Source organism: Stegodyphus dumicola, chromosome X2, assembly GCF_044657685.1.
Source record: "Stegodyphus dumicola isolate Sdum_Otavi_A_Nest chromosome X2, ASM4465768v1".
Taxonomy (NCBI): domain Eukaryota; kingdom Metazoa; phylum Arthropoda; class Arachnida; order Araneae; family Eresidae; genus Stegodyphus; species Stegodyphus dumicola.
Window position 1 is genome coordinate 185,887,857 of NC_140781.1, and position 15,366 is coordinate 185,903,222.

The 15,366-nt window shown below is 32.1% G+C and overlaps 1 protein-coding gene across 1 annotated transcript in view; it reads right to left on the bottom strand.

The window, feature by feature from the left end:
• Positions 1-15,366, bottom strand: part of Lk6 (MAPK interacting serine/threonine Lk6 kinase) — a 114,033-nt gene that overhangs the window by 46,068 nt on the left and 52,599 nt on the right. Inside the window, exon 2 of the mRNA XM_035353698.2 lies at positions 12,959-13,120. Within this exon, the coding sequence (XP_035209589.2) occupies positions 12,959-13,120 (162 nt within the window). The remainder of the gene's footprint in view (positions 1-12,958; positions 13,121-15,366) is intronic.

Below are 15,366 nucleotides of genomic sequence, written 5' to 3' on the forward strand. Positions count from 1 at the left end.
GTCTGTATGAAAAATATTAAAAAAAAACTATACACTTGAATTTTCTTAATCCACAGGTGTTAAGTAAATGCATAATATTTGAGGCTAATTATAGCTTGAGTCATTTTCTCGTTGTAAAGAACATCAATCCAAATATTAATGAGTGATAAAAATCGCGAAAGTGAAATGTCAGCGATTAATTAAACTCATGAAGCGAAAGCACTACGAGATTTTCTTCTACTACGACATACATTTTTTGCCTCGAAACAAATGCAAATTAAAACATAAACGACATACGCTCAAGTGCATGAAGATTTAGCGTCGCAAGAGCAATAGAAGCTCATTGGTCCATTTTCAAAACCACTCCCTCAGTGGCTACGCTGATGTGCACTTGTGAAATATGCGTCCTGGGATATGACAGGATGTCCTGAAGATGTTGATTCTCAGATGTCCTGAGGAGTTCACCAATTTCACATCCTGAGGACATTCATTCTGCATTGTCCGGAGGACTTTCGTTGTCAAACATTTTGAGGATATTTGTTCTCAAATTTACCAGTTTTAATTTTTTGACATTGCACATCTGAAACTTGCACATTATTTAATTTTCATATGTATTTTACTAAGTTGTTTCTAAATGCTGTACATTAAAAATATTGATATGATTGATGATTATTCTTGTTATTTTGCTATTAATTTTAACTGCTATTTTTCTGACGTTTTTAAAAATTTATTTAGTCATGGAAAAGATTTTTTTCAATGGATTAGCATTTTCTAGAATATTTGCAAAATTCTAAATAACATATATTTTTTTAATAAAAAATGTATAAATTACATGTATAATTACTTACGGATTACAAACCCTACTACAAATATAGGTAAAATTAGATATATATATATTTAATTACGGAAACGAATTTTTTTTTAAATTTGGGTATAGAGACATTAGGTATTTTTTTGGAAGCAGGAAACATGAAAAATTAGCAACTGCCTTCGCCGGGAATCGAAGGACGGACCTCTGGAATACCGGCCCAGTGTTTCAACTACACCACTACACCACGAAGACACGCTAGGTGTGGCGGTGGTGTATTTAATTATGGCAAAGCACACTAGGTCTATCTGCCTAAGGGGAGGGATGTCTTCGTGGAGGACTTTCTAAGGGAAACTGGCTCGTATACACATTACACGTGGGGAAAACCACGAAAACACCCATGCAGCCAGCCCATTCGCGGGATTCGAACCTCGGATCGCACTACCAGGGTTCAGCGACTTTACCGCTCGGCCGCTTGTGGGCCGAAGACACGCTAGGAAAGCGGGAGAAATACCTTATATTACTTCTCTTTTTAAAGGCCGACTTTTTTTTTAAGGGGATCCAATCACTAAATCCTGGGTGTGGATATACCTCATCCAACACCTTTTTAATTCGGGTGCCACTGTAGAGACATTAGGATTTTTTGGGGAAGCCGTAGAGATGAAAAATTAGCAACCGCCTTCGCCGTGAATCGAACCACAGACCTCTGAAATATCGGCCCAGCATGCAGAACTATTACACCACGAAGGCACGCTAGGAAATAGGGAGAAATACCTCATAAGGAAAATTTTTTTCCTCTAATTACAGGACAGAAAATGTTTTTCAATCGCGCGATCTGTTATTGATATTGAATTACAGTCGTGCGATAATTTCGCAGTAAAGATACATCTCTGATGACTATCCAAGATTCTAGAAACTTTGGTCTTATATAGAGATGGTCGTCTTATAGAAATAATGCTTAATATCAATATTTATTTATAATCTCAGAACTATTGGTCACTTTCAGAAGTGGTCGTTTGAGAGGCGATATTCTATATATTTATTTACTGATACTCTCAGATTCCAAAATTTGTTTATATTCTCAGAAATATTGGACGGAAGGTGGTCGTCCCATACATGCAAAATTTTACATTTCATTAAAAATGAATTCGGCATTATTTAACTATTTCCCTATTAATTAATTAATTAGATAAAGAAAAAATTAGGAAATAGTACTGTTTATTACGGAATAATGTAGGAAGTTCTACAGAACTATATTCTTTCGCGTCATTGCACATTGTATCCGGAAAACTACTAGTTCCTTGTATTCTTCCGCAAATCCGTAAACATCTGTCTGATTTGAAACGAAATCCAAAATGGCTGCGCCATGAGGTTAACTTGTATGGATATTTTTTGTTGCATGAAAGGTAAGTTCAGTTGCAATACTTGTATGTTTACTTTTTTTGCTTTTCGAATTTATGTTATTTATGTCATTTTGACAGTTAAATGTTTCACAGCTTTATGAATTGTTACCATTCTGTCGTGAATTACGTGTATCTCAATGGCTGGCTGTCTTTTCAAATATCTAATTTGCCCTGCTATCCAAATGTTTATGACTGAATTTTTTTTAGTCTAGTTTATGCATTCAGTTTCAAAATAATATGTGTGATCAGATTGCTTATTATTTTATTGCAGCAATAAATTTATGTTAAATAGTTTGAACAATTGTATAAAAATAAGAGTTTGCATTGTTTTGTCCAAAATATGTATGGTTGAAACATTATCTTAATCTAGTTTGTAATTCAAGTTTCAAATATACAAGCATACATAAATACAATTCTGAACCCGGTCCTCATAACAGAACAGTACCTTTTTTTAATCTTTTTTGAATATTTTATAAAAGGATTAAGCATTTTTCAAACTGCATATCATTTTAAGATTCGACTTGCAGGAAGACAAAATATGGTCATTCAATCAAATGCTTATGATTGCTTTTAACATTTTCTCATAAATATTGTTTGCATTTTTATTGTATTTTAGATACTTTAGTTATGTAAAGTGAACATGAGAATATTAGGAAAGTTGAAGAATATGAATAGCTACCATAATACATGTATTTTTTCATCGAGCCCATTGTTTTAGAAACCAATGCACCATTATTATACGCTGGCTTATTTTATAGTTATATGCAGTTTAATTTTATGTTCATGTTACTGTAGTATTGTCATTATAATAAAAGTATTGATAATTTTTGTTGAATCTTGCAAGTTGCCTAACATTCAGAATTATTACTACCGAATTTTACTGATATGTTTTTTCGAGTTGACATAATCTGTCTGATAAATAAAATAAACTGGTGTTTAAATTATATGCATTTCTCTTAATGTTTCATTGAAAGTGAGATGGAAATATAAATGCTATCCAGAAAAGTGAATTCTTTTTGCCTGAAATAACAAACTGTACTAAATGATTAATGTTTATATCATTTCAGAAATGTCAATATTAAAGTTTCTCCTTCTCTTCTTTGATTTTGAAATAATTTATAATAAAATAATATATGCATAAGTGTAATTAATGTAAAGTGTCATTCAATAACATAACTTATTTTTACTGATATTTTTATATTTCTTATCTGGGTTTTCTTTTGGTGTTAGAAGGAGGAAAAGACTGTAATGTTTTAATTAAGGAAATAATTAAAACATTACAGTCTTTTAAATAACACAGTTACAGTAATGTTTATTGAAGCAATCAGTACTGTGTGATTGCCAGTGATTGAATAATGTTAAAATGCATTGTTCATAAGGAAATTTGCTTATCTTTGTGTTATAGATTTTATTTTGACACAAGCTGAAATTTGAATTATTGGAAGCACTTTGAAAACCCGAATTATTTCCTGAATCATTAATCAGGCCAATATATAACATACAAATTTTCATACAAAATTATTTCTTTGAGCATATTATAAAGAGCTCATTTAATTTTATTATTTGTACAAATTTTAGACAAAAGTAACATGTAACAGTTAAAGATTTATTGAAGCCTACTTGTTACTTGTGGTAACAAAGAAGTGTGAAAGATATTGCCACATTAGCGAACATGATGATCATTGATGCTTAGTTTAGTAATTTAATAATATATTGAGAAATGCTGGGAACTTTCAGAAGTAGACATTTCGGAAATGATGGGCTTGATAAGAAATTTACATGGTTTTATTATTTATTCTTTAGTTAAGAATGGATTTTAGATGTTCATGTGAAAGAATTCTGTTTAATTATATGTGAAAGAATTGTTAAAGTTTGGCATTTAAAAAAATGAATTAATAATATGCAATTATCTTTTTATTATACATATATTACTATATATTTCTAATGCGCTATGTAAATGTCAGTGCTAAACAATTGAGATACTATTGTCAGGGCAATCTTTTCTTATACATGAAAAATTCTGATACTTTCTTATCATCTGCCCTCACAGCTTCAACTTATGCTAAAACAGCAAGAGTATGCACATGACAATAGCAAACTATGAATATGCATTCCACATGTATTTACATGCTTTATATTTAATCTTTATTTCTGAATAGTCCATTAGATGAAAAATATGTGAATATTGACCCAATGTATATATTTTTGTGTGTGTGCATCCTAAAATTTCTTGTTTCTTATAAAGTGCTTATTTGAATTACTACTTGTGAACAGAGCAGTAGATATGAACCATAAACTAACCATTTTGCCAATTTTCACAGCTTTGCAGATAGTCAGAAAGCACCAAAATTTGTAATAATGTTAAGTTTAAATGATGTTCTATACTTTTGTGTTAATTTTTCTATTCTATTAATTCTATTACTGTGTTATCAAACTTTCTGCAGGAATTTCAACTGGGTAAGATGTTATTACCATGTGGAGAAGAATTTGGTTTTCAAGCTAGAAAAAATTGCAGCTGAAGGATTTTGTAGAAGGTCAGTCAAACTGGTTTTAGTTAATTATAATTTAATTTTGGGTGAAGAATTCTCAAATTTATTTATCATAAGTGTCTAAAGGTTTTCTAAATTAAATTCTGCTTGTTTTTGAAATTTTTCATGACATTCATTCTTTGATTATTACTATTATTATTTTTAATTTACTAACTTATATCCAGGCACATAATGTTGCATTTAATGCCATACCTTAAATATTGTAAAATGTTAAAATAATACATTTCACTTAAAAATGTGGTTGTGACAGTAAATTTTCTGTTACATTTAATCATTCTATAAACATTGGTATACATCATTTTTCAATAATCTGTATATTATTTTGTGCATTTCTTTTACATCCAAGATCTGGCATATGACTTGCTTTTCAAACTGATAACATGGTGTAATAATGTAATCTAATGGTTAAAGTTTACTATGGAACGGGCCAAATTTAATAAATTATTCTTTGATAGAAATTTATTCATGTGTTCAGTGTGTCTCATCTCTTTAAATTGCTAAAGTAAATTTTATGTACTTGCATTAAGGAATTTTGACTGTATCAGAGTAATTTTGTTTCAGTTATTATAACATGCAAGGGAAAAAATTCATTCATAGCTCCGTATTTAAAATTAGTTAATTAAAGTCCTTAATAAAGAGGGACGTTTTGTTGTTTTTAATGTCGATAGAGTTTAATTAAAAAATATGCCACATTAAGGGTTACTTTTTAACCTAATTTAAAATTTTCATTACTTTAACATGTCCAATAATTGTTATTTTAACTCCGATATTGTAATAATATCAAAATTCCTTACCCAAATGTAAAACAAGAAAAGAAAAAATTAAAATCTAGAAGTATATTTATTTCATACCTCTAACAAATAAAAACAACACAAGCACTTTTTACTGTCTATCTGCATAGTGTGGCATGTCCCGTAAGATTGAGATTTGTATGGTCAAATCCATGTTTCAGTTAAAGGAAAATACATGCACAGTCTTCTGACTTTCCCTTCGATTAAGGATTCTGTATATACTAGCATAGGAAATATATTAGTTAATGCAATGTTATACATCAATATTTATAGACAATTATTGTGGCTATGTTTATTATAATTTTGTTCACTGTAATGGCTGGAGTGCCTAAGCCATCATGCTGTGTAAACAAAACTCAAATCTTCATCTCTGCATACTGCTCCACTAGTGTTTAAACCACTGAAATGGTGATTATGGTAGAACATCTTTGGTAAAAATTTACTCTACTGTAACCCTTGGTGAATCGTTTCTTTTTTTTTTATATCAAGATCGTCACCTGAGAGGATCAGCACCAATTTCAAGGTGGCCGCTACACAAAACCAAAATAAGAAGTCAAAGACATACACAAACTCTGTGTCCATGTACACATCGACCTATTAAAACAGAGAACTGCACAAACTGGGCATTGTACACTGCCTTAACTTTGTCCATGTACACATTGATCTATTTTCACTTTAAGAAAATCAGAAAGTTAAAAATATCATAGTTACCAGAAAAAATTCGCCACTGTCTTAACACACAGACAACCAAAAATACACAAACAGAGAGGAATAAGTTACCAAAAATACATACCGTATTTACGCGAATCTAATGTGCATCGTTTTTGCCCAAATGTAGTATTCAAAATTGGGATGCGCATTAGATTCGATGGCGCATTAGATTCGAGTGCAAAGTTCGCCGATGGCGTCAACCAAATTTCTCGACTACATTTACCGTTACATTTATCATTGACACATTATTGCATAGAGGATACAAACTGCAGAGTACGTAGCCACGAAATGGAAGGCAAACAGAGAAGAATGTCATATGACGCTACTTTCAAACGTAAAGTAATTCTTTATGCTGAAAAAAATGGCAATAGAAAGGCAGGGAGAGAGTTCAACGGACCTGAGAGCAATGTTCGCTTGTGGTGGCAACAGAAATTGGCACTGTTTGCAACTAAAGCTAGTAGAAAGAAATTCACTGGCCCTCGCAAAGGAAGACACCCTAAAATTGAAGGAAAAGTTTTGGAATTTGTACGTGAAAGGAGGAAGAATGGACAACCTGTGACTAGTGACACCATAAAAAATAAAGCAAAAGAGGAGGCTGAAGTTCTTGGAATACGAAACAAGAGTTTAAGGCTAGCCGTGGATGGGTGGATCGGTTTATGAAGTGGATGGGTTTATCTCTAAGACGCCGTACAACAATATGCCAAAAGCTTCCTGCAGATTTTGAGGGAAAACTACTAACATTTCAGCGGTATGTCATCACACTTCGGAAGGAAAAGAATTTTTCAATAGGGCAAATTGGCAACGCTGACGAGACGGCAATTTGGTTTGATATGCCTCATAACTACACCATTACGGAGAAGGGGACTAAGGAAGTTATCATCAAAACTTCGGGATATGAAAAACAACGCGTAACAGTGATGCTGGCAATAACAGCAGACGTGTGCAAACTTCCCCCTTTCTTAATCTTCAAACGGAAAACATGCCCTAAAACCCCTAAGAATGAAAAGCTGTTCCCAGATGATGTCCTGATTTGAAACCAAGAGAAGGGGTGGATGACGGAATCATTAATGCTTGATTGGGTCCGAAATGTATGGAAACGCCGTCCCGGTGGGCTCTCCAATCCACCATCAATGCTTTGTCTGGACGCATTTCGTGGTCATCTCACCGACGACATAAAAAAGAAGATGTACAGCCTAGGCAGTGATCTTGTTATCATTCCTGGAGGGATGACGTCTGTGTTACAACCCCTGGACGTTAGTATAAATAAACCTTTTAAGGGGTACGTTCAGGCGGAGTACGAAAAATGGTTTTGTGAGCCAAACCGTGTATTGACCCCGACAGGAAAAATTAAGCGTGCTGCATCGCACATTGTTGCACACTGGGTTTCTGCTGCCTGTAAAAGCATTGAAGCACCAATGATTGTGAAATCTTTCAAGAAATGCTACATTTCAAATTCATTGAATGGCAGTGACGATGAACGTGCTCTGGAACACTGAGGATGACGATGACGATGATGAGGAAAGAAGAAATGAATCTGCTTCTGATGAAGAGAGCTGCGAGGATTCCAGTGATGAAAACATTAGTGAATAAAGACGTTTACTATTAATCACTGATTGTGGAAACTGTTAGTTAGATAGAAATATTACGATTTATTTCATGTTCATATTTTACGATAGGTACCGTATATACGGTAGTGCTAATTAACAATGTTTGTTTCACATGACAATAGCCTACTAATAGGTTAATTCTATGTTCTGCTACTTTATGTATAAATCCATTGTTGTATAAAATATGGTATCTAAATTTAAATAAAATTATCATACCATTAATTGATAGTTTATATACAAATTCATTGTTGTATATAATAAGATTCAATAAATTCCTCATATCATTGATGCGCATTACATTCGCCGGCAAACAATTTTTTTATTATTTAAAGTTTTAAAATGGGGATGCGCATTAGATTCGATGGCGCATTAGATTCGCATAAATACGGTATTTCCTAACATAAAAACATTAAACAACAAATCTTCTAGCAAAAATTAACACACAGAGACAAAAAAATAAATGAAACGTCATTTTTTTAACATACCTTTTTTTTCACATGCATATGTTTAGGCTTCCCACCACCATCCTCCAGGTAAGCAATTCAATTAAATTTTTCATCTCTTAGTCACCTTAGACATACTCAAACGATGATACCCACACCAAAATAATAAATAGGATGTTCAAAATACAAGACCATACCACTTCCGTGCAACCAAACACAGCAATTGTAAAGAATGGTAAGAACCAAAAACCTGGGACCGTACAAAAGGTTTACTATTAAAAAAAGTAGCCCAAAACTAAATTTATCACAGCACGTTGGCAATATTTGCAGAAATAACTCCCTTTTATTGTCCCAAAGGCTACTTTCGCCAACATTATCAACATTTAGGGTTACCGAAAAACTTATTTGACGCAATGGGCTTCCACATTTCACAAACAACCAATACCACTTTGCGATTTTTTTTCAGACAGAAACCAAGGTGTACCATACAGTAAAGATTAGCCACATCTTCATTTACTACTGTTACAAGTACTTCTTTGGTAAATTTCTGCGATTAAATTCAAAAGTTTAAAATTGCATTAACATGATCAGATTCAGAGTCATAGCTAGGGTTTTCAGCGCTCAGGGACAACTGAAGATTTCGCACCCCCTACTGCTTGCCAAGGATGGAAAACATTTAATTCTAAAATGTTCTAACATCAGTTTGGTGCCGTTTGGATTCTGCACCCGGGGACAGATGCCCCCCTCTAGCTATGCCCCTGATCAGATTTTATTTTCTGCACGTAGCTAACAATTACTTATGAGTTGTCAGATAAATGTTACCAGATGCAGTTAATTATTTTTTACTTGCCAATCTCATGAGACAAGTTTTTTTTGCTCCTGCAAGACTTTACTTTGTGTTGCAAAATAAATTCATTCTCACTCTTTTTGGACTTGCCTACACATTAAATTTAAAATAGTTTTATGAATAGGTAAGATGTGATTATCATAATTTTGTTTCTCTCTTTATCTTGGCAACTTTATATGTTGATTCAGTATCCAGGTTAACTACCAGTGGCTGATTGATAAAACTGCTCATATGTTCAGCTGGTGGTTTGAGTTTATTTTCTGACATAAAAAATTTTAAAAGGCATCCCCCATGTTTATTTTACTATAATCGAAAAATCAAATAATTGCTACTCTGTTTATAGGTACTAAATGTTAAAATATTTTAAATGCTTCCTTTAATTTGCATTCTAATAGTCATTTGTTTAAATTTAATTATGAATTATATTCACATATAGTAATTGTGAGTGTTTTTTTTTATTTTAGGTGCTGTGAAAGGCAATGACAGAGATCCAATTTATCAAGAGTTCTTATATACATAAGAATACATGGATATAAGATTGTTTTTCATGAATTCAAATAAAATGTGATAAATTGGATTAATAAAAACTATTTTGAATTTTGAAAAGTGTTTTTCCTCTGTTAATCATAATATAGTGCCATAAATTTCTGAATGTGTTTATTTTTCATCCAAATAAATAGCTTTACAAAAATTTGTCATATTAATAGATATTGCATAATTTAGCATTATTATAAATATTTATTATAGCAGATTTAGCTGAACTACTTTTTTAGTCTCTTTGCAGATGAAGTCACAAAGTGGTTAGATATTTTTCTGTATTCCCCATTAAGTAATTTTATCTGGTAAATTACCATTACTTATATACTAAAGGTGAAAGAATAAGCTTTCCTTGAAGATACAAAAATTTGCAGATATTTCAAAAAATTGGTATACGTAAAAAAGTTCTTAAATTGCCACATATGCGAAACTGAAAATGTTATATATGAAATAGTTCAGAAATATAAATATTTTCACTATTTTTTAACTATAATTCACTGCATTTGTTATATATAATCACAGTTTAAGGTAGCAGTGGTTTTCTCACTGTGATTTCTCATGTATTTTGATTCATAAATACACGTACATGAATCCACGTATTTTGATTTCTCTTTTGAGACCGAATAAAAAATGAACTAAACATTCTCGTTGACATTGAGAGTTGAATAAAAGCTCACCTCAAAATAAAATGAATTAATAAATTTATGGAAAATTTTACATTGCATATATTGAGCAGAAAGAGTAAACTGAATATACTTAATGGAATTAATAATTGGTAGAGTTGATAGCAGAATAAAATACCTTAATTGCATGGTAAACAGTAGATCTTTTGAAGTTTTTCTATGTTGCGTAAAATGCAGATTTAAATTTTTGATATTGTTTGTCATATAAATGGCAATTACTGTTTTATTTTGCTCTGAAATGAATGGTTAGTAATAAAATTCTGGATGAGACAACCTTTAACATGCGCTAGAATTTACAAAGTTTAATTTGGTGCTGATTTCAACAGGTAAATTTCATTTTACTGAATTTTGCGTAAAATAATACCAATGAACCATTGCAAATTATTTTCAGAACTTTTTTTTTTAATCTAAAAGGGCTATTAGTTTTGAAATGTGACTTCATATTGTCAGTCGTAAACTTGTTTCGCTTTTCATTCAAGTCTTGCCATTTGGCAAAATTTAACATATTTACCTTTAAAATCTAATATATTATTGACTAACAAGTCAAGCTATTTAAAAGCATTACACACAGTTCTTAACAATGCTTTTTTTAATTTTTAATCTGATTGATTTAAAATGCATTTAATTCATGATATATCTAATTGAAAACATTTTAATATTTCTACATAATTACGTGATATATTTCTTCATTTTTCAAATATATAGAAGATATATAACTTTCTGGTGTCAGTATCTTATAAAATGTTTTGCTATTTCCACTGCCCCATCTGTATTGATAATCTATGCATTCATAAACTTTTAGCCTCTTTGAGTGACTGCTAAAATCTGAGGCCTTTCAGATTTTTTTTTAATTGTGTGAGCAGAAAGATAGAATTTTAGAAGAGCTTCTTGAGTTACCTTTTGAATGATGTAAAGAATTGTTAACATAAAGTCAAATTTTTACAACTAAATATTAAATATATAAAAAAGCCTGCAGCATTCTCATGTTACGAAAACATATTTATTTATTCTGAGGCTAGGAATTGATTTAGTTTTAAAAATACAATTTATTCCATTTAACAATTTCCCAACAGTGTCATCAAAACACTATAAATTCCTTACATGTTTTAAAAAAAGATGATTCATTTATGTAAAGATTATTAAATGGGTAATTTTATTATTCAATTTTTAATACAAATTAACTGAAATTAGAAACTGATTTTGTAAAATAATTTAATTATGAATAATTCAATTTGGGGGCTATTGGATATTTAAAAATGATCAAAAGAGTTTTAATATCTTAAAAATAAAAGCAAAATTTTCAGTATTAATATTTTGTATTAATAATTCATTTTAATTTCCTTGCTCAGTTTTAATATATTCACAAATTCAGATTTAAAAACAAAATAAGTTGTATAAATATTTTCAACATTTCTGATTTTTATAGTAACCATTGGAGAACGATTTGAGACTATCTGTGTAAAAAAAAGTAGGTTTTAGATCATCGCACCTTCACATACTTTCACTGGAATTTTCCTCTGTATATATACTGGGATGTGACACTAAGCAGTTGAGAGTATGTATTTAAGAGGTTAAAGGGATATTGTAACTAGTGTTTCAAATCCTGATAACATCCCATACGCTGTCGGTGGGACGTAAATAGGATGTCCTAAGGATATACTGGGATGTGACATTAAGCGCTCAGGAGGATGAGTTTAGGAGGAAATTGGGATATTACGGGATGTCCTGAGGATGTAGTAAGTAGGACTTTAAATCCTAATAACATCCCATAGGCTGTCGATGGGACATAGATAGGATGTTTTTAGGATATAATGGGATGTGCTTAGGAGGTTTGTGGGATGTCCTGAGGATGTAGTAAGTAGGAGTTCATATCCTAATAACAATCCCGCACGCTGTCGATGGGACTTGGTTAGGATGTCCTGAGGATATCCCGGGATGTGACATTAAGCACTCGGGTGGAGGTGTTTAGGAGGTTTGCGGGATATTCCGGGATGTCCTCAGGATGTGTGCATATCCCGCGAGCAACATCTTTGGGATATCCCAAGGATGTTTTTGTGCTATGTGGGTATTACACGTGTCCTCAAAGTCAAGAACAAATTTTCTACGATGATTTTCCCAGCAGAAATAGTAACGGCACGAAAATTGAACATTCTGCAGGAGCTACGTATTTCACATCATTCGCATAACTCGGTGACGTGCGTCTATCTCTAAAACTTGCATAATTTTTGGGCCACTCCTTCATGGTGTTCCATTTTTAGTGTCGGGTAGTGTATAAAGCCAGCTGCATTAAACAGGCTAAAGAGCTGTAGTCTGGGTGCCATGCCTATTATATAAATCGTCACTAGTTTTATTTCTTTCAGTCAGAAAGATAATGAAAATTAATTTTTATGAATATATAACAACTACCACATGCTAATATACTAGCACTGCACATAAAATATGCTGATTTATTTTTACTAGACTTAATAAATTAATTACGCTAAGTACGTACTATTACACAGTGAAAATGTTTTACAAAGTTTACTTCCTAGCAAATACATTTTAAATCATTTAGCACATAAATTAACACCAGTCCCCTATTGATTATATATTACACATACCTGTAAAATTATCACAACATGATCCTGTGCGTTTCTTTTTTCGTCGTCGGCGTCTTTGTTGCTGATTTTTGGGAGTTTCTATTGGTTGTGGAGCAGTACGTTGAACTTCGGTTACAGCATCGGGTATTTCATTGTGATTTTCCAAAATGTCCACTGTTTCATCTGAAAAAATGTAAAACACATTTTCTAAATTATTACAATTAATCAAATTTAATATTACACAGTCACTTCACAATCCATTTATTTATTTTCCTATTATACTGAATACGTAAACCCTGATAACACAAATATGATCTGAATCATCAACTCTCTAACAAAATTACACTTGTTTCTCCTCCCCTTTTTTTAATATTTGAGAAATATTATTTTATCTGCAGAAGTCAATTTATTAATTTGAAAGTACTGAGGAAGATTTTCACATCAAAAGAGCAATAATTTTCAAATGTATTCACTATTAATTTTGATTTCAATCCTTAAGTTATTCAGTTCGTAAAAAAGTGGTTTCTAGACATGTAATACTTCCAATTACAAAATTTCTCAAAATAAAGGTTTTCGCCCATCAGCGGCCGTAAGGTAAAGTCGTTGAACACTGGTAGTTCGGTCTGAGGTTCGAATACCGCGCACGGGCAGCCTGCATGGGCGTTTTCGTCATGCGTAACGTGTTTACGAGATAGTTTCCCTTAGAAAGTCCTCCATGAAGGCACACCTTCCCTTACGAAGATAGCCTTCGAGGCTTTGCTGCAATCGCATAAACCAAACCAAAATAAGGTTTCGTGCGGTTTGATAAGTGATGGAAAGCTACCGTGCTATGCATGGAGAAAAGCACCAAAACACTCGTGCAGCCACCCCCATCTCCCACGATTTGAAACAACGTCGAATTATCAGTATTCAGTGATCTTATCCCCTCAACCGCTGGTGCGTCCTTAAATTATGGCAGAAAATTTTAAGAAAAATATTTCTGCCATCAGAATATGACAATTCTATAAATGCAAAATTTAACATTTTATAGAATCCCTGCGTAGCAAAATGTACAATGAGTAAAATGTTTACTACGCATTTAACCGCTTGCCTGATTATCCCGAGTTATCTCGGGTTCGTATAGATTGCAGTTAATTATTATTCCGAGAAAACTCGGAAGCAGAATTTATTAGTACGATTTCTTTTATCACGGTTTTACTCGGTCTGGAGGAAATGAAAGGAAATATTTAGCTTTGATTGGCAGTTTGCCAAATTTTATTGGTTGCGCGGTTCTTTTGGAAGGACTGGTCGCGCTTTGATTGGCAGTTTGCCAAATTTTATTGGTTGCGCGGTTCTTTTGGAGGGACTGGTCGCGTGTTTCCTTATTGTATAGTATACGTTGGCTTGTGGATTAGTAATGTATAAAGAAAGATGCATGCGTTGGAAAAAAAATAATGGCGATGATGGAAGATAGCGAAAGCGATGATTTTTCAGATAGTGATTATGAAAAGGTTGGGAAAAAAAAAAAAAAAAAAATTTAAAAAAAAAATCAAATCCAACGAGACAGTGTACTCTGTGCTCCCGTGAAAGAGATTCCAGCGATAAGCCAGTAAGAAAAGAGACCAGATACAAGTGTAGAACGTCAGGTACCACTCTGTGCTGTCCCTTGTTTCAAAAACTATCATACAAAGATTAATCTGTAACTTTTTTTTGTTTGCCCGAGATAACTCGGGATAGTAATCTAATATTAAAAATAAATGCTTTTACACCTTCAAAAAATTAAAAATTCAACTTAAAACCTACATATTTTTATTTGTTTCCTTTTGTTGTATTTAATAATAAAATAAAAAATGTGATGATTTTTTGCAATTTTTTTTCAAAAAAATTTGTAAGGGAAGCGGTTAAAAAGTTAAATCCAAAAAATTCCATTCTTTTACAAGCAAAGTTAGTATACATTAGTGGAAAAAAGGACGAGATAATGGCAATGAATAGTTTAGTAAGGACAATTACAAACTGCATGTGCTATGCCGAATAAAACAGTTAGTCACTGAACTTTCGTTTTGCAATAGAAAACTGATTTTGTACGATCAACTTTTATTTCGTATTTTCTTTTATAATCTGATCAAAATAGCTTATTAATGGGGAAAAGTAAATGTAAGTCATGAGGATACTCGTTTTCAAATAACTTAGCGAAATCTTTAAAAGTATGGAACTTTCTATATGTAATTTATTAAAGCATACGGAACATTTTTACTCACCGACTTTGATTTGCGAGACTATATAAAATGTTAAGATTTTATATCTGTAGAACCATTGCTTACTTTTCTTTATTACCTTATTTTGATAAGCTCTGTAACCAGAAGAACATGTTAAAATTAGTATTTAAAGATATAAAGCCTGTGACCCCCCCTCCCAAAGGATTTCTTTTTCTAATTTGTGAGCAAAGTTAA